The sequence below is a fragment of the Eupeodes corollae genome, chromosome X (genome assembly GCF_945859685.1).
Source record: "Eupeodes corollae chromosome X, idEupCoro1.1, whole genome shotgun sequence".
NCBI classification, from domain to species: domain Eukaryota; kingdom Metazoa; phylum Arthropoda; class Insecta; order Diptera; family Syrphidae; genus Eupeodes; species Eupeodes corollae.
This window is the reverse complement of record NC_079150.1, coordinates 5,507,982-5,533,868: the sequence shown is the minus strand read 5'-3', so window position 1 is coordinate 5,533,868 and position 25,887 is coordinate 5,507,982. Positions and strand designations below refer to the sequence as shown.

The 25,887-nt window shown below is 36.5% G+C and overlaps 1 protein-coding gene across 2 annotated transcripts in view; it reads right to left on the bottom strand.

The window, feature by feature from the left end:
- Positions 1–1,854: 1,854 nt before the first annotated feature.
- Positions 1,855–25,887, bottom strand: part of LOC129953182 (protein DENND6A) — a 70,208-nt gene continuing 46,175 nt past the window's right edge. For both annotated transcript variants that reach the window (XM_056066052.1, XM_056066051.1), the window contains exons 4-5: positions 2,459–3,718; positions 1,855–2,295 (exon numbers count right to left, since the gene is read on the bottom strand). In XM_056066052.1, the coding sequence (XP_055922027.1) occupies positions 2,050–2,295; positions 2,459–3,718 (1,506 nt within the window). In that variant the 3' untranslated portion in view covers positions 1,855–2,049. The remainder of the gene's footprint in view (positions 2,296–2,458; positions 3,719–25,887) is intronic.

The window sequence follows — 25,887 nt, the reverse complement described above, 5'->3', positions numbered from 1 at the left end:
TTGGAGTATTTAATTGAAAAGCTCTTTATTTCGTCAGTTCTAACTTTTGGTTTCCATTCATTAAAGTTTTTTCAGTTGATTCTTCAATTTTTGTTTTATCAGCGCATACAAAATAAAAAGAAATCGGTCGGGGCAGCGTCAATAGAGCTTCAAAGATGTTAACTTGTTCAAGTGCGTAGGTTATTGTGTATTCCCAACGTTTTGTTAATAATAATAGTTCAAATGGTAGATTTATGCACCCAAGAGGACACACGACTTGAGTCCTAGCCAGATGGATAGAAGTCCAATGACTGAGATGGCTGTGTCACGTAGAGCGTTTGCAAACGAATGTTTAGGTTCAGAAAGTCTTTAAATCCACGCCATAAAGACAACGCAATAGATCTTTCGCAGAATGATTTCATCTTCAACATGATTTAAATAAACTGCTTGAATGGTGTAACTGGAATGACACATATTTAAATAAGAAAATGTTGAGTTCTATCCTTTTCAAGATCATGTTTCCCTTTTATTTATGATTATAAAATTTCAAGCAATGAGCTTGAGAGAGTTTACACCCATAAGGATTAAGGAGGTATACTTAATGCAAAAGTAGATTTTAGAATGTGTGTTTAGTCATTATGGGTTATGCTATAAAATGCGTCAAATAGAATACAAAGTATTCAAACACGATTTACGAGGTTTCCCTTTCGACAGCTAAAATGTAGCGTACCATTACCCTCATATAAAGCTGCTGGATGTCGTTTAATTGATTTAAAAAGTCTTGAATCTAGAAGAGTTCACTTTTTAATTTATTTTGATAGTGATGTAGTTAGTGTGATTTATTGTCCGCATTGCTTTTTAAATTGTATACTTCGGCTCGTTGTTTAAAACCAAGGGTTAACCATTTTTTTCTCCATCCCATTTCATTCGGCTAATAAATTATGGTATCAATGAACCAGTTACACAAGCTTGTACATTTTTCAATAAATATGGTGATGTAACCGATTTTAAATGCTCTGAAGATGTTTTTAAAAATAAAATAATAAATAATAATTATCTCAAAATTTCAATGTAATTTTGTATTAAGTTAACATACATTTAAGTCTTAGAAAGTTTTTGTTCTTATTAACAAACAAATAAACATATATCATTTTAAAACTAATAGCGTGATGAAAATAATGGAGCGAAGATCTACATATCTGATTCTCGAGTATCTTGTGTAATACCAGTTGTTATAACCACATCATTATAGGCTTCAGGCAAATATTTACGCATTTGTTCTATGTGGATATGGAGTGTGAGAGAAACACATAGGCAAAAAGTGAGAAAATAAATAAAATACAAGTATTCCAATAGACGTATTCAACTTTATCGAGGATCTTTTGTTGCTTCGGCTTATGATAATCGTCAGATTATATAATATTCTGTTATTCACATATTATTTTCTTAAAGATAGAAACAAACAGCAGCTCTCGGGATGTCAAAATGACTTTTTATTGTGTCTCTCGGATCAGATTTTTTTAAATTTACACCTTTTAGGATTACGCTAACTTACCCTTCCCTAATATGATGCGGTCGAGAATGTCTGCTAACCAACTTTTTTTTAATAATGTGATTTGTTAACAGGGTGTAAGATAACGTTCTGCCCATCGTTATTAAATCCCCACTTGTGTTCCCCTAATATCCATAAATGTATTTTGGTATTTTGCACACATGAGCCCTGGGTCAGTACCGACATTATAGCACTCTTTTCGTTTTTTTCCAATTACTTTTCTATGTTACTCTTTATATTTATTTATATTAATGGAGGAATTTTTATGATGCACTGGTCTGTAGAAAATTACCAAAACATTTTCTGATTTGCCAAACAGGTAATATAGGTACAAAAATGTCGTATATTTGCTTAGGATAAACTTTTCTCCATTCACTGAATAACAGAAGTCAGTGAGAGGATAAATACATTTTAAATTTTACACTTTAAGCTAGAATTTTATCAATATTACTTTAATTTATTGACAAATAAACTAAAAAAAAGAGGTTGTCAGTGTTATTGCGAGTGCCACTTATTTATCACGTATCAAAAAGTATAGTCTTCAGGTCGTCAGGTAGAGATTGCTTCATACTTTCAATTTGATATAAAAGTTTTTTTCTTGTTTCGTTCAGTTGGGTCTGTGTGCCAGCAATTAATTCTTCATTACTACTAACTAAATTTGAATTATTAGTATCAATTGATGATAGATTTAGTTTTTGCTTCAATTTAATTATCATATCGATTATCTCAACTTCTTGTTTTCCTTGAGCCCATTGATTCAAATCCTAGAAAAAGAAAAAAATTAATTTGTTTTTTTTTTTTAAATATTGACCCTTATTGCAAATTTATAGTAAGCGATATTTAACATATAAGGAAAAGAAATGATTGAAATTTTTCCTTAGCTTTTGATAATTTAGCAAAAAAGGTTAGATAACTAAGAAAACTTACCGCTCCTGATAATGCTTGCAACTGTATAGATTGAAGTGTTCGCTGTAGTTCTTTGTGGCGTGTCTCATACCAGCCCTTGAAATTCGGTGAGTTAAAGAAACGCTGATATAGGCCTTTCCAGTTACCTTTTAACGGAGATGTTAAATGAGGTCCAGATTGATCTAAGGTGGCTAAAAAATCGTCTTGCTTGAATTGATTTGGACTTGGAGCCGACTTAAACGGACTGATATCCCTCTGAAGTGGCATTAACGATGCCATATATCGTTCGAGTGGTATCATGAAGCTTTGGGTAAGTTCAAGTAAATTTCGTCGCAAAAGGGCCGATTGAACATGTTCAGGTCGTTTTGTGTTTACACCGAGTACAATTTTCTTGATTAGAACTTTGTCTTTTTTTAAGAAAGGTTTGTACTTTGTGCTAAGAACAACGGAATTATCAGTTGCAGTTGCTATTCTTTTATTTACAACTGTAGCTGTTAAAGAAGAATTCGAAATATTTGATGTTGCAGATGTCGGCGTTGCTAGATGCGATGACAAGTTAAAATTATTGCTGTGAGGTATCCGAATCATGTGCGGCCAATCTTTCAAAAGCTTCACAAAGAATGGATTTGTCACACCAATTATTATACTTGGCGGCAATGCTGCTGTCGATTGGGCTTGATGTTCTCTTGTAAATTCCTTGAACTCACTATCGTGGATTGTAAAGTAGGGGCGGGCCTCAGCACAGTATTCAAGTGGAGCAATAAGTGAAACCAATGACTGCACCATATGTGAAGTATCCGCTGGAGATGATCCGATAACAACAATTGGCTCAGCTGTCAATACTAGCTCCCACAATGTGTACACATTAGATATAACGCAAGACAAGCTTCGAAAAACGTCAATTTCATTTACTGATGAGATATTTTTTGTTTGTAAAATAGAGTAAACATTACAATTTGGCTGTTTTTGTTGATTTTCTAAATTATAATTTTCATTGTCTGATGTTTTTGTTAAATTTTTTGAATTGCTTCTACTGGTGCTGCTACAGCTGCCGCTATTACAACCACTTTTACTATTTGCTTGTGGGATAATTATTTGGTAGGCAATCTCAAATAATGGAAGCCTTAAGAATTCACCAGCTACCAAAGGTGGCCAGTAAGCCACTTGTGAACAAGCTGATTCGATTACGCTTAAGCCATGTAAAAAGTACATTGGAGCCAATTGAGAGAGTATTTCGTTAAACAAATTAAAAAAAGGAAGCCTCGTTAGTATTATAAAACTCTGAAAAGAATAAAAAAAACGTATTTAATAGATAGAAATTATATGAACAAAATGTCAATGGAAAGTTTCAGGTTTTCATTAAACAAAAACCGGTTTTTGGATTATTATTGGGATAACAAGTTTATAAGTCTCACACTCGCAGCCTTATGAGAAAAGTATGTTTTTTTCAGGTCATAAGTCGAGAAACTGATGAAGTAAATATCTTGTTTTAACTATATTGCCGTTACGAATTAGACGGTGCCGTAAAATAAGGAGAAGTGAAATAAGAACAACTTTCAACACTTGGCCTTATTGCACTTTAAAAAAGTGAAATAGGCAAATGTTCACCAGTTGGTCATATAGCACTATGACAAAGTTAAATAAGGCCAAACTATTTTGAGACATAAGACCAGCTTACTTTAACGCAGGAGCATGTGAGGGAGGGTATTCTGCCCACCTGCAACCCACTGCTTGGACACACTACAGGATTTGGGGTATGTGACTTATTTCACTTGGCTTTATTTCCGGCCACAGAATTAGACTGAAGAAGATATAGACAATGAAACATACAGAACAGAAATTAAACAAATCTCTTTTTTTTGGAATATTAGTTTGTATTGAATTCTTCAATGCCAGTATTTGAATACTGCAACCTTAACTTGAATGTTATTGGACCGCAGGTGTGCAGACTACGTACATACATTTTATTTAATATTGAAAGAATAATAATGACGTAATATCGTGTTTTTAAAATAATAACTATCTTAATTCAGTAAAACGATTTATGATCTTAGAATTATCATCACTTTATGATTTAATTTTTATTAGGTTGGGCACTCTAAAATATTCTCAAATCAATTGTAAGTTTTAAAATTAATATTTTAGTGAACATTCAGTTTTATCTAAACCTCCCTACTTCAATTTCCATTTAAATGCTATTTTACAAATAGACAATAGGGGGACTTTTGAAGTATTGCTTAGGATGACATATTGTGTCGATTCCAATCATAAAATTTCATGGATTAGCCACTTAGACCTTTCACCCTTTCTTACCTAAACTATCATATTTGGGGTGGTGTCCGAATATCGTAGTTATCGTGTTTTGAACATACTAGAAAAAAGAGGTTTAGAAATGATTGACGATCGTTCTCTTAATGAGACATTTGCTACGTAATTTGTCGATATGTTAATGAATAATGCTCTAGTGAAATAGCTAGTTGCATTCCGCCCTAATTGCTCGCGCTGTGTTAAATCATTACAAAGTTATTCATAACCCCTTGAGTACACGTAAAATACAAAAAAGGAGAGAAAAGAGTTAACATCGTCTCAGAAAACAATTTTCTGTCCACATCGAGTATGTGATCGTCCCACAATAGACGGGTGTGTTGCACTTGCACATACCGAGAATTTCGAGATGTTCAGTTTTGTTGATGCAAGTACTACTAATATTTAATTGCAAGAGGAGTACATCTTTCCTTAACGACACAAAAGAGCACTGGGTTTTCGAAGTATTAAGGTACAAGCGGTTTCTTATTTCCCATTGTACACATTGTATTCACATTGTAGGTTGGACTTTAATGAGCTTATCATATTTTGTCCTTGCAGAGGAGGGAATTGAGTGTGGATACGAATATGAAAAGCTAGAAGCGTCGATATCGAAATGATTAATTGAGTAAGAGATCAATTGAGTAGACCCACCCGAATTATAAACAATGTATATTAACCTCTTTGTACACATATATGTTCTGTTTTTTAATCCGAACCTATACCTTTGAAACTAGTAAAAATAATTGCTGACAGCGAATTTAACTCCGGAAACATAAACTTATTTTTTAAAGCAAATAATGTGGACCTTCCTTAAAAAAAGTAAAACACATACTGGGTAACATTTATATTGAAAGATTAAATTCAACATATCATCACAAAAACTATAATAGATAGACCATTAAACCATAAGAATGTCTCCAGAGAAAGAAATGTTCGTCGACATAGCTTATTTGAGCAATCACTTTTAAACAGAAAAAGAAGATAGACTAAAAAAGCTACACGAAAACAGGAAGTATTATAGTGAAAATAGACAGGAAATACTAGCTAGGCAATTACAATTTATACTTACATTTTATTAGATACAATCAATGCCAATTTAAAAGAAAAGAAAAGAAAAGAGCAGTATTAAACATTGTAGGAAAGTCAACCAACTTCCTCTCTGGTATAATGGATGACGATGATAGGAAAGATAAACAAGGACAAACAAACAGAAATACATTTTAATCAAAACATCACGACATTTTAAAAACTTCATAAATGAGATAGGACATAGGCTTTTTCCGAACAGTTTATACCTAAACAAATTGTAAATTTAATATGTATGTGGGAGGAAAAACTTAATCAGATAATAGATTATATATCGTTGATAAAACATGGGCTAATATATCCTTGTTTATTAACAACGACAGAAATTTGGGACACAATACTATTTGTTCAAAATTAAAAATGTTATAGTTGAACCTCTCGAAACTGTGGTAAAAGTAATAAAAAGTTGATGTTTAGAACTCCCATTCCAAATAAAAAAAATTAGAAAAATGCAAAAGCATGTCCTGTTGTCAAAACAATTATGTTTTCTTGAGGAAATTCTAGAAATCTAAATCTACGATCAGAAGCTCATCATGAGTGCATGTGTTAGTTGTTAGTAATAAAAACATTAGAGTAAGCAAACAAAACAATGTACGGTTATCAAAATAATAATGGTAATTTTTGTTTACACTTCAGAAATTCGAGAAAGTAGTCGGCTTATATCAAACCTTAGTCTACGATCAGAGGCTCATCATAAGTGCGGGTGTTAGTTGTTAGTAATTAAAATAATACAATTGTGGACTTAAACACTCACAAAAAACAAAACATTACCCCTTGGATGCTTGTGAATATAACAAAAAAAAAAACATGAAACATAAATCATTCGGACAAAAAATAAACAAACATATACATACAAAAAAGTTTACTATAGGTAAGTAATGTTATGTATATTCTAAACTTAAACTCATACTTCAAACCTTATTGCATACTCTGCAATATGACGACACTTTATCTCTATACTCAACCCACGCTTATTTCTATTTAATTCTTATTTCGTGCACACAGCACATTCTTTCCATTGTTCCGTTTTCTGACTAAAGTCCTAATAATGATTATATGAAAAATAAATTCATTCCTGTTTAACCTACCTATCAAAGAAAACGTCTTTCATTAAATTCACAAATAAAATACTTTATTTATGTTCATAGTTCGATCGGAGGATGAGAAATGTTCAGACTTCTTATTCCTCTTGGGTCTACAAATAGCTACTCCGCCGACGAAATACCAAGAACTCGTAAGGGTTTCAAATAGATGGCAAGCAGATTGTAGTTTTTATGGATTTAATGGGCCCGCTACCTTCAAGCCACTGTATTTTAGTAGATGTCTTCTATTTTAGTTGTTTTGTCGAAGTGGAAATTATGACAATGGAACACAATTTACCAGCTCGGATTTCAACGACTATTGTTCTGAAAATGGTATTCAAATTATCCATTCTACACCATTTTGGCCCAACAAAATGGCGAATTGGAGCGCCAAAATCGATCTATTTTAAAGCGTTTAAAAATAGGCCAGAATTTACACCAGGATTGGGAGAAAGAGTTGCGCGATTATTCATTAATGTGTCGAAAAACACCACACCCCAACACATTGAAATCGCATTAACATTAAGTGACAAGTTGCCACAATTAATAGGCTACTCGAATATGATTAAGAACTACACGATCGGGACAAAACAAAGAAGGAAAAAGAAAAATAATATGCTGATGAAAAACGCAATGCCAAAGAAAATTTAATAGCAGTTGGAGATTTAGTTTGGTTATAAAACTGGAGGAGAAAAGCACCAGCCAAATTCCAGGACTATACACAATAAACAAAATCAAAACAATACAGTATTTAAGTAACAAGACCACAAGTGGAAACAGTTATTCAAAAAAAGGAAGAAGTAAATGTAGTATCCAGCCAGATATCTGGTAACGCTTATTTTTTTTTTCTTGAATGTTATACACAATTGGCTGTAGCTGGCAGTACTAGCCGAGAAATGGAAATGGAATAAAGTAAACGATAAGGACGCTTTACGTACGTGCTTCTACATTAATTAAGAAGGTTTTTCTTTTACTGGAAACCGGGCAAAAGGTGGAGTAAGTTCAGATGAATTCTTATCAATTTTCTGAAACATTATTCAAATATTTTTGCCAAATAATAGAGAAAGCAGATATTTTTTTTACAGGGACAAATGCACAGCTTAAACCAGAAACAACATTTTTGTACACGCATTGCTTAACCCAACAGTTTCACATAATATAGAATTGGTTCAGAATATTCTTGTTAAAGGCCATACCGAAATGGAGGTAGACTCCATGAATTCAAACACCAAAGGAAAACCTCGAAACAATCTATCTTACTTTCCAGCTGATTACGTTTATGCATTTGAAAGAGTTTGATCGAATAATTTTCCTTACAACGTGAAATACCTCCACTTGGATTATTTAAAAAAATATTGTTCTATGAAAGTCTTAAATTTTATACGCCCGCGTAAAAAAAAATTAACATAATATATGTGTTAAAGTATAATCAAGAATATTACATTGAACACTAAATTAAGATGGAACATTTTACTTCAACGCACAAAAGTTTTGGAGCCAATTCCGTCTGGAAAAAAAATTTTAGATGAATTAAACATGGTTTGGTTCCGCATTTTTTTTTATATTTTCTTTGTTTTACAAAAACGAATTTCATTTTATTTTTGTTGCTACTCATTTCTTTTAGAAACAAAAGCGTAGTATTTTTTTAAAATTAATTATTATAATATAATATTCAAGTCTCCTTTCTTAAAAAGTTAAAACTTAAACAATCTTATGACTAACGATTTAAAACGTATAAATGAATTTAAAATGGTTGACCCCACACCACACCACAACGACTTCAATAGGATGTGTGACCAACCGTTAGTTGAATTTTTCTGCATTTTTGTTTTTGTTTTGTATGAAAATAGAGATGAATTAAAGTTTCTTAAGTAGTTTAGTTTAGGTATGTAGGTACTTCAGGTCGGTGTAGGATGCAGGCAGGTGGGAATGCTCCAGAGCGGCAAGGCCCCTGTCGTCTGCGAATGACTTCATATGGCTTGGCAGGCGCCTCACCTGTTTTTTAACAGTATAAGGCTCCTGCAACAGCGCCAGGCTGCACTGTGTCTCACACATCAACTGCCCCAAATCATCCATTGCTGCCTTAGCACGCTGGCAGTTAAATTGTATTAATTTAACTGCCATTTTAGTGCCTGTTGCTCGCCCTGGCCACCGCCTCAGCATAGACAGGACAGTCCATGCTCAGCATGAAGTGACCAGCCGGGCTTCCTCGGAAGTCGCAATCCCGACAATGTATAGCATTGTCGCACTCGCGCTTCGAATGGCCCGACTGACCACACCGCCAACACACCGACTCCTTCTGCCTGTACGCCAAGTGGTCCAGGCCTAAACAGCGGTTGCACAACTCCACCACAGGTTTCTCCCTGATAGAGAAGGAGAAGTGCTTGATGTAACACCTTCCGTCTCCAAGGAGCAAACCAGCAACCCTGGGGCTACAGTTAAGAACATTATGTCGTCCTTCAGTCACCTTCCACGGCGAAGAGAGAGAAACCTCCTTTTCCACTTCTTCCCTGGTAAGCTTGCATAAATTAAGTTTATGCAGCTCACCAAAGAAGTCCTCAGGCGAGATTCTCTTCTCCACACCACGGACAATGAGCTGTCGGCCCTTCCTTATCTCCGCTGATAAGACTGCCTCCTGAAGCTTCTTATGCCCCAGGAAAGCATCCCTTTCCGCCAGGGAGGGAGTACGAACCAGTACACTGCCATCCCTGCCAGGCTGCACAGTGTGCACCCTGACACCTACCGCAGGCACTAGTTCCTCCTCAACCCTCTTCTTAATCATGCCAGCTGTTTCGTTCTTCCTGCCCTTTACAATCACCGACCACGTCTCGGCCGGCCTAATTGAGGCAACATCAGGAAGTTTGGCCTGTGTTGCAACAACTAAGCCGTCCGACACGGTAGCCGAACTGGCAACTTGGGCAAACGAGGGGCGCTCAGCCACTGCGATGCCCACCGGGACCCCAATGATCTGGGAGGCCCAGCAGGCACCTCGACCTTACCATACAGCGCCCTCGTGGTCAACCCCTTGGTGGAGGCAGCCCTCTCCTCAACTCGACCCCTCAGCCTCTCGTTGGCCCCTGACAAGCCCAATATGAGCTCGTCATAGGCCGCCGAGATCTCGGTCAGCCTTCCGGCTGTCGTGGGGTAGTTAGCGATAATGCTGATCACCTTCCTTTTTACCTCCGCACACCTCGCCATTACAGCAGCAAGGCCCAGACGCTCCTCAAGGCTCTCGCCCGCGTCTGGGTCAGGTGCGGAGGCCACCTTCTTCTTCTTCTTCTTTTTATTGGCAGCTGCCCCAGCTGAGCCACCCGCCCAAGCAACACCAGCAACACCAGCAACATCAGCAATACCAGCAGCACCAGCAACACCAGCAACACAACCCGCAACAGACACACCAGCAACACAACCTGCATCAACAACACCAGCAACACCCGAAACCCCAGCAACACCACCAGCAACAGCAACACCAGCCAACGCATCACGGCCCCCAACGGCAACCGAGACACCAGCGGAGCACCCAGCTCCATCTGGTCCATCGGCCACGGCAGCACCCATCTTCATCGTCCCAGCAGCACCCATCTCGTCCGCTAAACTCAGCGCCTCCGAAGCCAGCATCTTAGGACAAATCGGCTCTGGAGAAGAGGAGTCCAAAGACTTCTCTACCCGTCGCTTCCTTGCCTTCGCGGCCCTCAACTCTTCGGTGTCCATGGGGACGATCTCCTCCACTACGGAGGCAGAATCATCCACCGTAGATTCCGAGTTAGACCTCGATACTGCTCCCTTGGCCTTTCCTTTGGGCTTCCGACCTCGCTTCTTCTTTGGGTTGGACTTCACCACCATCAACCCATCATCCTTCATGTATCTCATCCTTACAATTGGAGCCTTGAACTCCGCCAGCGGAGCACCTGACTCAGCCTCCGATTCCATGTCGGTGGTCAAACCGACCATGTCATCGGCAGAGCGTCCAAAGGAGCACCCTTCTTCATCTTCCATTATATTTATTAAGATTCTTATCAAATTCGTTTCACACTTTAACTGACTTAGCACTAACTTATCCACTCACTTTGAAAGTCGGAATCAGACTGAGTGAGCCAACAAGGACAGATAAGTAAAGGCTTAACGTGGACGCCTGCCTCAGGCATGAACACTCCGTTTTAAGGCCGAGGAGGAAACCACAACCAAGTGTGCACACTTCCCCCAATTTTACCGCCCTTTTTACCCAGACTCTCAACGGATGGGCTCGAAGCAAGCACGAGCCAAGCCGTTCAAACCAGCAACAGAAACTCCCTGTTGGGGAGTGCGAACAAACATCGCATGCACTCATCCATGCTGCGAGCTCCCAAAAAACGACGATTCGCGGCCAAACACTACAACAAAACACAACACAAAAACAAATACTACCGGTTACAACTGGATAGTTCACGCACAGTCGCAGTCACTATGCACCCCCAGGTAATCCAAGCACACATGTCAGGCACTCCCTCCATTGCTTGTCCTTGTTCTATGGATCCTGCCCTAATTGTCCAGATTCCCACCTGGAGCAAAAGGCGCATTCACCATAGCAAGGTACAATAATCACAGGACAACTGGCAGTGCCAGGGTCAAGCTAAGGCCTGTAAAGCCCCCCACCCGCCCCAGCAACTGCCCGTCTTTACCCACATGCCATGAATCCTGCCCTATTGTCCAGATTACAACCTGGGACAAGAGGCGCTCTCATCATGGCATTATAAGCTGGAAGAGCAATAGCCGACAATGCCAGAGTCAGGCTGAGGCCTGTGAAGCCCCTCACCCGCTCAAACCATCTGCCGGCCATTGCTCGAGGAGTTGCGAACTCTCAAGAGACCCACCCGGAATACCAACCATTGAGCTCCGAGTCAAGATAGAACTGAAGAGTCCCCCTCTCGCCCAGAACCCAATAGAAGGAACCCCAGGGAATATGGACTCCAAAGAGTTCTACCTGACAGAGCACCAGGAGACCCAGAAGAACATAGCCGCGATCTGTACTATGCCCCATACCAACCCTGAGCAATCATTCAAGACTTCCTACAAAGTCTTGTCATGCCTACAGGACCAGTTATGGGGGAACCCCTGATTGCCCGGCAGTGTCTACAACAAGGACCAACAGAATGCCACTACAACCGCCGAGTCTGGAAAACTCTATCAGCATAGATGGCTAGACTGTCAGCCGAGTCCCTCGAGAAAAGGACACGACTGAAGTCCCAGACGTCATCTGTCCGCACAACACCCATACCAGGAAGATCCCTGAAACGGGCATATCGCGGACACTCAACCAGTACATGCTCCCAGTCCTCTCTCGCAGCTCCACACGTACATTCCGGAGAGCTAGCCAAAGTCCTCTCACACAAAGAGAGAGAGAAACCTCCTTTTCCTCTCCTTCCCTGGTAACCTTGCATAAATTAAGTTTATGCAGCTCACCAAAGAAGTCCTCAGGCGAGATCCTCTTCTCCACACCACGGAAAATGAGCTGTCGGCCCTTCCTTATCTCCGCTGATAAGCCTGCCTCCTGAAGCTTCTTATGCCCCAGGAAAGCATCCCTTTCCGCCAGGGAGGGAGTACGAACCAGTACACTGCCATCCCTGCCAGGCTGCACAGTGTGCACCCTGACACCTACCGCAGGCACTAGTTTCTCCTCAACCCTCTTCTTAATCATGCCAGCTGATTCATTCCGGCCGGCCTAATTGAGGCAACATTAGTAAGTTTGGCCTGTGTTGCAACAACTAAGCCGTCCAAACGAGGGGCGCTCAGCCACTGCTATGCCCACCGGGACCCCCAATGATCTGGGAGGCCCAGCAGGCACCTCGACCTTACCATGCAGCGCCCTCGTGGTCAACCCCTTGGTGGAGGTAGCCCTTTCTTCAATTCGACCTCTCAGCCTCTCGTTGGCCCCTGACAAGCCCAATATGAGCTCGTCGTAGGCCGCCGAGATCTCGGTCAGCCTTCCGGCTGTCGTGGGATAGTCAGCCATAAGGCTGATCACCTTCCTTTTTACCTCCGCACACCTCGCCATTACAGCAGCAAGGCCCAGACGCTCCTCAAGGCTCTCGCCCGCGTCTGGCTCAGGTGCGGAGGCCACCTTCTTCTTTTTCTTCTTTTTATTGGCAGCTGCCCCAGCTGAGCCACCCGCCCAAGCACCTCCAACAACAACACCACCTCCTCCGGTCCGCTCACTACCCATCAAGGCAGCAGCACCACCAACCACGACGGCACCACCTCCATCAACCACAGATGCACAATCCCCTGTAGTCCCAAGAGCCACAGCAACATCTGCGTCCCCAGCACCCATATCGCCACCACTAGTGACAGAATCAACGCCACCAGCAACACCAGTAACATCAGCAACATCAGCAACACCAGCAACACCAGCAACACCAGCAACACCAGAAACCCCAGCAACACCAGCAACACCACCAGCAACACAACCTGCACCAGACACACCAGCAACACCATCAGCAACACAACCTGCATCAGCAACACCAGCTACACCAGAAACCCCAGAAACCCCAGCAACACCACCAGCAACACTACCAGCACCAGCAGGACCAGCCAACGCATCACGGCCCCCAACGGCAACCGTGACACCAGCGGAGCACCCAGCTCCATCTGGTCCATCAGCCACCGCAGCACCCATCATCTTCATCCCAGCAGCACCCATCTCGTCTGCCAAATTCAATGCTTCCGAAGCCAGCATCTTAGGACAAATCGGCTCTGGAGAAGAGGAGTCCAAAGACTTCTCTACTCTTCGCTTCCTTGCCTTCGCGGCCCCCAACTCCTCGGTGTCCATGGGAACGATCTCCTCCACTACGGAGGCAGAATCATCCACCGTAGATTCCGAGTTGGACCTCGATGCTGGTCCCTTCGATCTTCCCTTGGGCTTTCGTCCCCTTTTCTTTCTTGGGTTGGTCTTAACAACCTGCTGATTTGCCTCCTTCATGAAGCTCACCCTAACAACCGGAGTTCTGAACTCCGCCAGCGGAGCACCAGACTCCGAATCCGACTCCAGGTCAGTGGTCAATCCAACCATGTCGCCGGAGGAGCGCCCTTTGGAGCACCCTTCTGCCATTCTTAATCTTACCAATTTGTTTTATTAAATCACTCACTGTATATTAACTACACTTTAACGTCTTTACACAGGAAAGAGTCTTAACTAGGAGCATTTGCTAACACATTCCGCCGATGGGCCAATCGGCGAAGAGAATTTGCGAGAAAGGTCACTTCAGTGTCGCTGGATGCATTTGAGCGGTTAGAGGTGGATGGTAAGGTGGCATTGTTGGACGAATGCGCGTGGGGTGTCAACGACCGACTCTTGGAGAAACACCGTTTGGTGAATCGAAGAATAGTGAGGGGGTGGGCACCGGAGTTTAACGAGAAACGTATGCAGGTGAGGAGATTCCATGAGCATTTACAAGCCTGTAGACGTCTTTTGCTAGAAGACTTACATCAGTCAATACTTTCTTACCGGCAAGGTTTAGTTGAATACATAAGAATGCTTGCTTCTCGGACGAACATCATGATGACCCTCGGAGTCATTTATATCCAGAGATCGGTTTCATCCAGGAAGGAGGTGTCTTGCTCACTCCTGGAGGGAGTGTGCGACTGTCTTGATGAACACCGTCTTTCGCAGGGGTGTGCGGTTGGAGAATCTGCCTCCAGACTCACCTCCTTTAGTGCCGGAGGGTGAAATTGGCTGTGCTGTAGCTAGGATTAAATCGTGGAAGTCACTGTGTTTCCACAGACTGACCGGAGAAATGGTGAAAGCCATTTGGATCGCGTTCCCCGAATACCTAAACCCTATTTACTCGAATTGCGTCAGGGAGAATTATTTTCCCCTGTAATGGAAGTGTGGTAGAGTGATAGTACTTCTCAAGTCTAACGATAGGGTCAGAACTAAGCCTAGATACTATCGTGGCATCAGTCTCCTTCCAGTACTTAGAAATGATCCATAGCATAAGGACGAGTGAGGTTGGGGTGTCTGATATGTGTGTTTGGATGACCTGGTCTCGTACCTAGTTGCGTGCAATGCCCGCCTGACTGGATGCGGCGACCTGGCCGTGCAAAGCGACTGCAAGCTGTGCGTGAATTAAGCAGTTGTTTTTGTGTTGTGTTCTGTTGAAGTGTTGGCCGCGCATCGTCGTTTTTGGGAACTCGCAGCATAGATGAGTGCATGCGATGTTTGCTCGTACTCTCCATCAGGGATTCTCTGTTGCCGGGTTTAACTACTTGGCTTGAGCTTGCTTCGAGCCTTTCCGTTGAGTGTCTGGATGCAAATAGGGTGGTACAAGTGGAAGAGGTGTGCTGTGTCTGTTGTGGGTTTCCTCCTTGACCTCCAACAGTGTGCTTGCCTAAGGTTGCTATTATTCGAGTTATAAGGGACTCATCATAGAAGTCTATATTATTAAGGTACTCAAACACAACCAACACTTAGTCACGTAGATGAAAAGTGTAGTAGTCAATTAAGAAAATATTTGTATTAATAAAGGACATAGTTCCAAGAAATATTTGTTTTGTAATAAAACATTAATAGTTTTATTTAATTGTCGATCCTGCCAGGAGTTTAACATACTATTTTGCTCTAGTAAGTGGACCAAAAGAAACATTTGAAGACCAACAGATCTAGTATAGCAGAAGTAAGTAAAGTGAATTCCAGTGATATATAGTGTTATACAATCAATAGATTCATAATATCATACAACACTCAGTAAACAAAATAAGTTAAATCTAAATTAATTCAGTGTATGAAGAAATTTAAAGTCTTCGATAGTCGTAGATCGGCATTACAAGCAGAAATGCCAACCAAAGACCAAATATCAAACATTATTGCAAGAAAATAATAATTTGAAAATAGTCTTGACTCAACAAGACAATATTAATATAGAGCTCCAATCAAGAGTCAGATCGCTCACGTAAGAAATCAAAATTGTACCTAATGTACACACCTTGAAAGAAATAACAACAACAATTCCTATTGGTAATGATATCCATTTAGAATTTAGTATTGATAGGAAAGAATACAGATTGTGGAAAGAAGAATCGACAAGAATAATGTACAGTATTAAAGGATTCGAGACACATCCTAAATATTATACAGCCTTAACAATTGTGAAAAATAAAATTAAAGGAACAGCCGCAGAAGTCTTAACAAATCATTATACTATTTTTAATTACGAGACAATTCGGAAACGACTCGATTATACACATTTCAACCAAGAACCTCTCTACGTGCTGTAGGATACCCTCCGACAAATCAAAAAAGAGGGATTATCATTGAGTGAATATCACAACAAAATAAACCAGGCTTTGAATCTTATTATAAAAAAGATCTCAATGAGTGGAGATTCAAAATTAGTGACATAAAGATTAACAGCTTATGCTAGAGATGATGTTTTGAGGAACAAGTGATAGTTTCACAAAGGGAGCTTTATATACAGCCAAAATTGCTGATGAAGAACATGAATTCTCAATTGCATCAAACATTGGAAACGACAATGCTCACAGATTACTTCACCTGCAAGACAGACATCGAATACACTGCGACCCAAGAAAATTTAAAACTGAACGCCGAGTAAATTATGACCAGAGGCCACACCAACAACATCAACATAATAACAATTTTCAACAACAAATAGGCGGCGGTCAACAAAATAACAGCTAACAACACAGGAATCCGTTTAGAGAACAAGGTCCAAGACCAATGAAATTCAACAATAGACAAACAATTGATGCACTACGTCATTTCAACAATAACTACAATCAACAGGACAACGCCCAAATTTCAATGTATACCAGGAGAGGAGAGATCGCGAAAACAGCGGGAACTTTCATCAACAGCAAAGGTGAACAATTCAGAACCCCAACCATATGATGACCAGGAGAGATCCCTTAACTAATATGATGAACAGATTGGAATAAAAGAATTACAAACCGATTCAAACATAGAAACAAAGAATATCTTTAAAAATTCGACACGTGGTCACGTTCAAAAATTACTATGAGCTCATATCCTTGTTAAAACAGATCATAAAACCTAATAAAATTATTGCTATCTACACCGCACCAGAATGTATGTAATTCTAAATATGGTGGCCTCATAAAAAAAAATTGTTTATGACCACACGGTTTATTTACACTCCAGTAAAACTTAAATATATAATAAATCGTAAGGAACAACTTATGTAACAACATATCCGAAACGCATAATAGAGCTCATCAAGGCTATAAACATAACATAACATAACATAACATAACATAACATAACATAACATAACATAACATAACATAACATAACATAACATAACATAACATAACATAACATAACATAACATAACATAACATAACATAACATAACATAACATAACATAACATAACATAACATAACATAACATAACATAACATAACATAACATAACATAACATAACATAACATAACATAACATAACATAACATAACATAACATAACATAACATAACATAACATAACATAACATAACATAACATAACATAACATAACATAACATAACATAACATAACATAACATAACATAACATAACATAACATAACATAACATAACATAACATAACATAACATAACATAACATAACATAACATAACATAACATAACATAACATAACATAACATAACATAACATAACATAACATAACATAACATAACATAACATAACATAACTGAAATAAATGAAAAATACTACTGGCCAAACAATAGTAAATATGCAAAGGTTTATTACAAAAGATGAATAGCATGTCTTTTTGACAGGTATGACAGGAACCTTCCTAAAGAACCATTAAACGGATCAAATTTTCCAACACAAACTGGGGCACACATACATATGGATATCTACTTCCATGATAACCATACATTACTTTCTGTAAAAGTTAAGTATTCGAAATATAAAGTAGTACGTTATTTAGATAACCGTATTCATTTCAATAATAAAATAGAATAAGTTTTGGTAAACATGTTTCACAACTGCAAACGCCTTATGACAGCCAATGAAAACTGTTGCAATACACCCATGATCAAAAACATGTGTGAAAGATATGGTGTTAATAAAATAACTAAATCAGTCTACCGATGAACTGCGAACGGCCAGGTTGAGCGTACCCACAACACAATTTCCGAACCTAGCTGTATTTTCATGACATAAGACTGTACCAATTTCCTCGAAGAAATATTCAACACAATGAAACAACTCAATAATATTGTTCCTACTGTAACTTGGTACAGACCAGCATTTAATCAAAATACATTTAACAATAACAGTGATATATTAAAAAAAAAACTAGAGTGTCCATGAAAAAAGTGTTAGTAGGACCTAACAAAAACATATTGAATACAAGGAAGGTGATCAAACATTGTGTATTATTAAAGGTCTTAGGAAAAAATCTAATGCTAGACTAGACACATCCGACATAGAGTTAAAAAATACCAAGGTGAAACAATATTAACAACTAAAGGAATTGAAGTGCACAGAAAACAATATTAAATCATACCGTTTTGATAAAATTAAGCAAGTTATTATACCAAATATTACTCGTGAGTGCAATAACGCATATTCAAGGAATGATAAAAATAAAAAAACGTGAATCACTGACGAGAACTGATGACGTTTTTTTATATCCGCAAGAAAATTATCTGTTTCATATAATAAATATAACTTAGATTTAAAATCCTTATAGTAACATAATGAAACTCGGAATATAAACCTTCTAATGAAGAGCAATTATAGATAGATAATTGTTACTAGAACTGAAGATTTGATTGTAGTAACTTACAAACACCCATTCAAATAAATATCCCCTAATTCAAATAAATATGGACAATTAACTATAGATGACAACAAATACTACTAATAAATTTATAAGGACAACAAAGTGTAAAAACTACCTAAACAAAAACCTTTGTAAAGAAATACAAAAAGATGAATGTACTATATATATATTAAATAATGCTAAAGCAAACTGTAACATATCAAAAGAATATGATAAACCTGTATATAAAATAGATAATGACAATTTTTATTTACTAATGGAAAATATATTAAAAAATTATAAAAATTTTTTAAAGGTAAAAAATATAGTAGAATTTTCCGAATCAATAACCATAAATGTTAAAAATTATACCAATTTTAATTCCAAACTAAAAGGAGCAATACTAAAGCAACATATTCAGAGTATAAGCATAACACTCATATTATAAACAAGTTCTCCTTATTCATTTAATAATATCGATAAATTATCTAAATTTATAATTCCATATGAAGAGAATTGTGTGTAACTTAATTCTCATATTAATTTTAATTACTCCAAGCATAAATTCATACAACTGACTGCGATACCTTCTGCACAGTCAGCAAAAGGGTTGTTAACCCAAATTAAATTCTAAATACTTGCGTACCGAGAAAAGTGATGAGTCTATAAATCGAGATAATATTAACAAATTGCAACCACTCTCATGGTAAGGTAAATAAATACCTCACTTCCGTTGCTTTACTCCAACGTCAAATAAAAATTAATCAGCATAAATAAGTTTTTAATTCATAATATCAATTGTACATAGAAAGCATTAATTTTAGATACATACATACATTTGTAAATAAAATACTTTTTCTTTAATTTAATTTGGCAATAAAGAGTTGAGTTTGGAACTCGAAACTATACGGTCGTCTTTTGATTCACCTTAAAAATATATAACTGGCGCAGTCGGTAGGATACCCAGGCATAAAAAAATATACTTTTACCGAAAGTTGATACGAAGTGGTCAAAATAAAATTTAGTGATCGCGAAGAAACGTACTAAAGTAAAGTATTTTGTGTTTGTCGTCACCCCTATCGGTAGTCAAAAGAAAGCGATTTAATAATTGTATTTCCAAACCACGTCCACACCTTCACCCTAGTAAAGAAAAAGTAGTAAAGTGTTGCTTGTTTATTGTTCCGAACCATCTACATATATGAAAACATGGGAGGTGAACCCCATAAAAATACAATAGAAGGTAAAGTTCAAATAAAAAACCAATATGTTAAAACAAAATGTCCTAATGAATTTAAACAGGAAAATAATGCTAGGATAAGATGGATTGAAATGAAGTTAGAAAAGCCATATGGATTCTTATTAGGAATGGATTGGATAGATAAAAATGTAAGACTAATAGATATCATTAATGAAGAAATAGTTTTGAATAATAACGAACGCATTCTATTTTTAAATAAGAAAATTGTCAATAACATGTTAGAGCAAAGTCATTTTGAACATATTAAATTAGATCATTTAAACGAGAAAGAAAAACAAGGTGTAACTCAGTTAATGTATAAATATAAAAATTTGTTTTATAAAGATGGTGATAAGTTAACAAATACCACAGGTATAGTCCACGAAATCAAAACAACAACAAATGAACAGATTAATTCTAAACTGTATAGGTATCCACCTCAGCATGAGACATAAGTAAGAAAACAAATGAGGGATATGGAAGCTCAGGGTATAATAAGAAAAAGTAGATATAGTTCACCTATTTTTGTCATACCTAAAAAGGGAGATAATTCTGGCGTCCAAAAATTCAGGATAGTTGTCGGTTGCAGGAGACTCAACCAAATTACAATTGATGACAAACAACCACTTCCCAATATGGACAGCATATTGGACAAGTTAGGAAAAGCTCAGTACTTTACTGCAATTGATTTGGCAAAGGGTTACCACCAAATTTTATTAGCAGAAGAAGACATTGAGAAAACAGCTTTTGTCACACCAGATGGCCTTTATGACATTTCAGCGTTTAATTAATGAAATATTAAGGGATTGCATTAATGTAATCTGTGTTGTTTATCTTGACGATATTATAGTTATAGTGTATTCAACAACTCTAATTGAACACTTTAAATCTTTAGACAAAATTTTCAAAATTCTATCTACACATAACTTAAAAAAGGGCATATTCTGACCAAGGATGGTATTATGCCAAATCCCAGTAAAATTGAAGACATTCAAAAAATTGTGTTACCAAAAACTGAAAAACAGCTAAAAAGTTTTCTTGGAATTACGAGATTCTATCGAAAATTTATAAAGGACTACTGAAAGATAGCATATCCACTTATAAAGTACTTGAAAAAAGACATTAAAATTAATACCAATGATCCTCAGTTTATAGAAGCTTTTGAAAAGCTTAAAATTCTTATATCTTTACATCCAATCTTGAAATTTCCAAATTTAGACAAACAGTTTACGGTTACAACAGATGCTAGTGACTATGCCATCGGTGGCGGTTTTCTCACAAGACGGTCATCCGGTTTGTTACGTCTCTAGAACTCTTAATAAACATGAACAAAAATACAGTGTAACCGATACAAATTTTTTGGCAATAATTTATTCGGTTACATATTTTCGGCCATATTTATATGATACAAAGTTCAAAATCGTGACTGATCATGCCCCAATAAAATATTTAAATTCAAAATATAAAGGAAACGAATTTTCCCAAAGAAATCAAAGATGGATTTTCAAATTACAAGAATACAACTTTGATATCGAATATCTAAGAGGGAAAGAAAACACTGTAGCTGATTTTCTAAGCAGGCTAGAAAATAGTCCTAAGATATGTGATGGGAATAGTAGTGAATCTAACATGGACCTATCTGGTAGCATCCATTCAGTAGAGGAACAGCTTCAGGATCATATTTGTATAAAGGAAGAAATTATTAACAAGTACAAAACACAATTTATTTTAACATATAGTCCATGTAATGAAATGGAGAAACTTCATGGTAGAAGAATAATAGAAATTAATCCACAAAATGAAGAACATGAAATTAAAGAATTACTAGTCAAGTATGTTAAACCAGGGACAAATGGAATTTATTCTTATGTTGAAGATAAAGATTATAATAAAATTCAACAGTTGATTATACAATTATTTTCGAACGAAAGAAAAATTCAATTTATGAAGACCACTAAAAGGGCACAAGAAATAGAAACAGAAGAAGAATGTCATAAGCAAATTTCCTTGTATCATACTATTGAATCTTTACATAGTGGAATAAACGAAACTTATCAAGCACTTAAAGATAAAATTTATTTCCCAAAGTTGCAGCAACATATTCAGCTTATAATAAATAATTGTGACAAATGCCAAGAAATTTAGTACGATAGAAATCCTATCAAAATTATGAATATAACAGAAACACTAATCATTTGGAAATTAATGAAAAAGAAAAAATGATTGTAGAAATAGATGAAAAAATATATAAATACGAAGAACATTCACTTTTTAAAAATCTGAAGAAAAGTAAAAATTGTATTATTACTAATTCATGTTACTTAACATACAATAATTTAACAACCATTGAAGAAATAGATGACAAAACTCTATTGCTTAAAAATATGTATAAAGAAGTAATTTGGCAAAATTGTGATCAAAGAAATATTACATTAACAGGAAATTATTTAATTAATTATAATAACTGTTCGTTAACAATAAAACAAACTAAATTTTGTATTTTTATACCAGATAAATATTTCTATCCATCAAATAAAAATAATGAAATGTTTGTTGAACCAATTGATTTTAATAAAATAATTATGCAAAATATTAAAAATTTAGAAGAAATAAAAGAACTATACTATCATAAGAAAATAATGTATGGCTCAAATATAAGCCTAGCTTTAGTGTTAATATTAAGCATAATTGTTGTTACTTTTTTATTATTGAAATCAATTAATAAAACAATATTAATTGTGAACAATATGAAGCCGGAGACTTCAGATTTAAAGCAGGGAGGAGTAACGTATATTGACCCTATCAAGAAAAGCGATGAGTCTATAAATCGAGATAATATTAACAAATTGCAACCACTCTCATGGTAAGGTAAATAAATACCTCACTTCCGTTGCTTTACTCCAACGTCAAATAAAAATTAATCAGCATAAATAAGTTTTTAAATCATAATATCAATTGTACATAGTAAGCATTAATTTTAGATACATACATACATTTATTTATTTATTTATAAATAAAATAATTTTTTAATTTGGCAATAAAGAGTTGAGTTGAGTTTGGAACTCGAAACTATACGGTCGTCTTTTGATTCACCTTAAAAATATATAACTCGCATGAATGTATCAACGAGATTCCTACTGTATGTATGGATCTACTCAGTCTAGTGTTGACTTTTGAAGTGAACAGTAGTGTTTAGTAAGCTTAAAGTGTAATCATGAAAGAAGTTAAATTGGTGAGTTTATTCCTGTATTGTTCAACATGGCAGAAGGGTGCTTCAAAGGGCGCTCCGCTGACGACCTGATTGGTTTGACCACCGACCTGGAAACGGAATCGTAGTCTGGTGATCCGCTCCTGAATTCAGACCCAGAAAACCTCAAAACAATGTAACTAACTTTCGAACTGATTACGTTAATGTATGTGAAAGCGCTTGATTGAATCATTTTCCTAACAAAGGAAATACCCCAACTTCTATTATTTAAAAAATATTGTTTTCTGAAAGTCTTAAATGTTATATATATATATACATACAAATTTTTTAACACATTAGAAGTTATTTTAGATTATATTTTGCTTTATATTTATTTTCTTCCAGTATTTTTTTCTCTTCTCTTTTTTTTTTACAGACGACCTCGTCGAATTGATTAGTCTGGAGCGAGTTCGGATTTCGACATTATTCCAGACAGCATGTCAAAAAACGAATTTGAGCAGATAAAAATATATTTATCTTTCAATTATGAATCAAAGCGGGTCAAGAAAGGTAATATCGGGTATGATCCTATTTTTAGAATAAGAAGAGTTTCGACATATTTGATTCAACGCTTTGATTCAATTCCGAAAAATGCTCGTTCATGCATCGCCGAACAAATGTGTTCAACTAAAATGGCTCATCATTTACGCCAATATTTGCCAGACAAACCACATCCTTGGCGTTAAGTTATTCGTTTTGTGTGTCGTACCGGTTTGAAATATATACTGGAGCAAAAAACGATGACATAATTTTTCCCGATACCCCAAATGTTGTTATAAGGTTGTCGGAAATTGTGCCAGATTTTGTCAACCACATTTTATATTTTGACAATTTGTACACATCCCTTCCACTAATAGAATATTTGAGAGCTCGTGGCATTTTTAGTCTTGGAACTGTTAGAGTGAATCGGATGAAATGAAAGCGAGGAACTTAAAAAAGCTAAAAGAGGTTATTCAACAGAATTCGTTGGAACGGCTTATGATGTCGACATCACAAATGTCTTGTGGAAGGACACGAAGAATATCAAATTGTGTTCAACATATGTTGGCATCAAGCCATTTGAGAGGTCTTATTCGGTCGGTAAGCCATTGAAAATTGCCCGATATAATCGAAAATAAAAATCATATGAAGATGTTGAGTGCCCACAAATTATCCCTGAGTACAACGCCCATATGGGGGGTGTTGATCTAATGAATTCTTATATGGGTGGCAATGGGCTTAAAATCAAAACCCAAGATATGGCAACCAGAATTTTTTACCACTTATTAGACATGACTATAACAAACGGATTCGTCTTGTATAGGAGACTCAATGCAGAAAAAATGAAATAATCAGAGATATGACCATGTATGAATTTCGCTTGAGCATTGCAAAAGAACTTTGCGTCGCTATTGAAAAACGACCTGTGGGACGTCCTTCATCCGCCTCACAACCAACCACAAGCAACGATGTAGGTAAAAAAGCTGTTCATCCCGTGGCGAGCATAAGATTTGACGGTGCAAATCTTTTCCCGGAATGGGGATCCAAGAAATCATGTAAATTGTGTAAAAAATCCGAAGCACACACGTTTTGTAAGAGATGTAACATCCATCTGTGTTATCCTAAAGCAAAAAACAATTTCACAAACTATCACAAAGCTAAATAACCATTTTCTTACACTTTCTCCTTCTTTTATAATTTTTTTTAATAAATAACTATGAATTAAAAGCTTTTTTATATTTGACTTATTTTTTCACCTAACCCGTCCACAGACGGTCTTTCCTTTTTCCACAAAGGTGCTGTAATTTTTTTTACAAACGGATTTCATAATCGACTTCTTAAACAGGAAATCTTGCTAGAAACAAAATTCTTATTAAAATATATACCTTATTTCAAGTGGTTAAAGGGTTATTAATCTTAATCAATTTTTATTTCAAGATTTTTTTAAATTTAATGTTATTTGTCTTGTTTCAAAATTTGCATTCTTATCCACTATATTTTATAATTATAAATCCTTGATCAAAGAAGTATATTGGAATTAAAACTGTCTTTTATTAAATTTTTTAAATATAAATGTCTTGATTTTTTTTAAATTATGTATGTTATAAATTGATTAATTGTTTTTCTCAAATACCTTTAATTATTAAAAATAGTTCCTTTTTTATTTATATATATATTTTTGTATGTATAAATTTAATCTTAATAGTAATAGAGTAACACAAAATTGAAAGCTATAAATCTGAAAATGGAGTTGCTAGGTTTACATTCTTAGCGGAGACAATATATTGCTTTAATGGATAGCGAATTGGAAAAAATTGTGGTTTATATGGAAGTAGTGACGTTCTAGAAGAGCGTTGGGATGAAAATTAGAATTATAATCACTCTATTCTAAAACCATTAACTTCAAAGTCAAATTAACAACAATCAATACAAGAACGTATTTCACCAAGATTTTATCCCATATTGCCTTCAAAAATTATGGAAATAAGCCCAATGCATTTTAAAGTTGACCTTTTATGTACGTTGGATCATATAATAGTTAATAACAGCTTTAGAATACAATAGGATACATTAGATGTGATGGTAATTTCCGTTTATTGTCCTCATTTATGTGAAATTATGTTTTAGTTCAACTGTTCAAATTCTGTAAATTCTGTGTGTCTTGACATATTTACTTTGTGAAGAAAAGGCAACTTAAAAGTAACCTTAAAACTAAAAAACATATCGAA